This window comes from Elephantulus edwardii, unplaced genomic scaffold (genome assembly GCF_000299155.1).
Source record: "Elephantulus edwardii isolate Elephantulus edwardi_28Jun2011 unplaced genomic scaffold, EleEdw1.0 scaffold00187, whole genome shotgun sequence".
NCBI lineage: Eukaryota > Metazoa > Chordata > Mammalia > Macroscelidea > Macroscelididae > Elephantulus > Elephantulus edwardii.
The window spans coordinates 1700308-1702754 of record NW_006399937.1 but is presented as its reverse complement, the minus strand read 5'-3'; the positions used below and the strand labels follow the sequence as shown (position 1 = coordinate 1702754).

At 40.3% G+C, this 2447-nt stretch overlaps 1 protein-coding gene across 1 annotated transcript in view; it reads left to right on the top strand.

Moving 5' to 3' along the window:
* Positions 1–2447, top strand: part of KCNU1 (potassium channel, subfamily U, member 1) — a 311810-nt gene that overhangs the window by 274757 nt on the left and 34606 nt on the right. Inside the window, exon 26 of the mRNA XM_006896651.1 lies at positions 125–264. Within this exon, the coding sequence (XP_006896713.1) occupies positions 125–264 (140 nt within the window). The remainder of the gene's footprint in view (positions 1–124; positions 265–2447) is intronic.

The following is a 2447-nucleotide window of genomic DNA, read 5'->3' as shown; positions in this document are numbered from 1 at the left end:
CTAAGATTGATTCTGCCTATGTGAAAACCTTTATTTATATTTTTGTATTTGTAGTTTTATACCATAATTCTTAAGCAGCCCAGCTCTTAAACTTACTTTATTTATGCCTCTTTTTGCCTTGTAGAAAATCCTTCTAACATCCGTTTCATTGAACCACTTGGTGAGATGAAAGGAGTCCTCCCAGGACCAAACCTGCATCTCAGCACTTCCTTTTCCACAGGTGCTGTCTTTTCAGGCAGCTTCTTAGATTCCCTCTTGGCCACGGTAAGTGCAGCTGAACCAAGGGAAGGAGCACGATGGCCAAGTCCTCCTGAGAGGGGATTGTGGGTTGGTTAGAGCTGGAGTGGTATAGAAAACTCCTCACAATCTCAAGTTCTTTTTGTTGTTTTTTTCAATAAAATCCATAGAAACACTTTATCTGATTTTATCTTTTCTCACAACAATTTAGAGAGGAAAGCAAAATTTTTAACTTTTCTAGATTAAAACCTGGAATGATGAAACATCTCTTCTCAGGAAGAATGTGTGAGTAATGGCAGAACTCTTTTGATTTGCTTTGAGCTTATCTTGGCACGCTTAGACACTCTGGCATCAGAGCCCCAGAATACTGCTTTCTCTTCTCTATGAACGTTTCCCTTCCACGAAGCCAACAACCAGTCAAAGAAGGACACAGGAGTTTCAAGGGAAAAAGTTTTTTTGGTCAATGGCAAATTGAATTTCATTCAGAGCTTAGCCAAATATCTCTACAAACACCTTCTCTCATTTGACGACATGGTTCATCCTTAATTTTAAACCCTCTTTTGTTAATAAGAAGTCCTAGTAGCTCAGTGGTTAAAGCATTTAGCTGATAATCAAAAGGTCATTGCTTTGAACTCACTAGTCCCTCTGTGAAATAAATATGAGGCAGTCCAGATTCTACAAAGACTAATCCCTTGGAAACACAATGGGGCAGTTCGCCTGTGTTGTAAAGGGTATGTGAGTGAGGATTGACTTTGACTGAGATTATTCTTCAGCTGCTAATCATAATCCCTTACTGAGTTTATAGGGTCCAAAAATATAATCAATTCTTTGGGCATTTACTTATAGAACCTTTTATGTATTAGATACTTTTCTCTGTACTGTCCTAGGTACTAGGGACAGTTTTAATGAAAAGGAGATTTTTCTAAAAGGTGTGATAGAGAATTAATATGGTAAATAAATAACATGGAATCAGTAATATCAGATGAGCTAGGAGGCTTGGAGTAGTAATTGAGAAAGGAGTTCTTTGCTAGAGAGGGCAGCACTGAGAAGATAGCGGCTGAGTAAAGATGTTCAAGAGTACATTTAGAACTCCAGGAAACAATACAGTTAAGAACAATAGCAATGAGTTGAAAGCACTTTCGATGTGTTCAAGAGGTTTGAATGTGACTTACAAAATCTGTGCACAATCTGTGAGTGACTGAAAGAACACCCCCAAAATAAACTGGTTTACTTACAGGCACTTCAGGTTTGGTTTTCTAAGAAAAGGCTTGCAAAACAACTGAATAGAAATGATATAGATGTTTAAATGTACAAAGCTCAAAGCAGTATTTGATATGTGCTGTTTCCTGAAACTCTGTATGGAGAAGTATTATTCCTGAGCTGTATGAGCACCTCAGATGTCCAATTTTGACTTTGGGTGGGGTTATTGCATAATAGGGTACATGCATCTCCCTCATAGCATCAAGCTCAATTAGAACAAAGGAGATTGTATAGGCTTAGACTCTGGCTCCATAAACCATTAATAAATTCTTGTCAGCCCCTTCCATTCTGCAGAGATAACATGACCAGTGAGAGTTTAACAGCAAATAAGTTGTTGTTGTTGTTGTAGTTGTTATGTGCCGTCGAGTCACTTGCGACTCATAGAAACCCTATGCACAACAGTTCTAAACTCTGCTCTGTCCTGTGCCAATCTCGTTGTCTCTGATACACTCATCCCGATTGCCCCAGTCACCAAATCAATCTACCTCCAAGAGTGCCTTTCCCTCCTGCGCCTGCTCTCCACCCTCCCAAGCATGATGTCCTTCTCCAAGAACCGGTCCCTCCTTAAAACATGACCAAAGTATGTCAGACGAAGTCTCAAAATCCTTGCTTCCAAGGATCAGCCTGGTTTAACCCTCTACAGGATGAATCTGTTTGTTTTCTTAGTAGTCCATGGTACCCTCAGCACTCTACTCCAACACCAAATCTCAAAAGCGTCAATTCTCCTTCTATCCTCCCTGGTCATTGTTCAGCTCTCTGATGCATAAGAAGTGATTGCAAAACCACGGCCTGGACCAGACGCACCTTAGTCTCCAGAGACACATCATTGCTCTTCAGTAATTTAGAGGGGTCCCTAACAGCAGACTTACCCATCACAATATGTCTTCTAATTTCCTGGCTACTAGTGCCAAGAGTGTTGATTGTGGAGCCAAGCAGACTAAAGCTGTGAA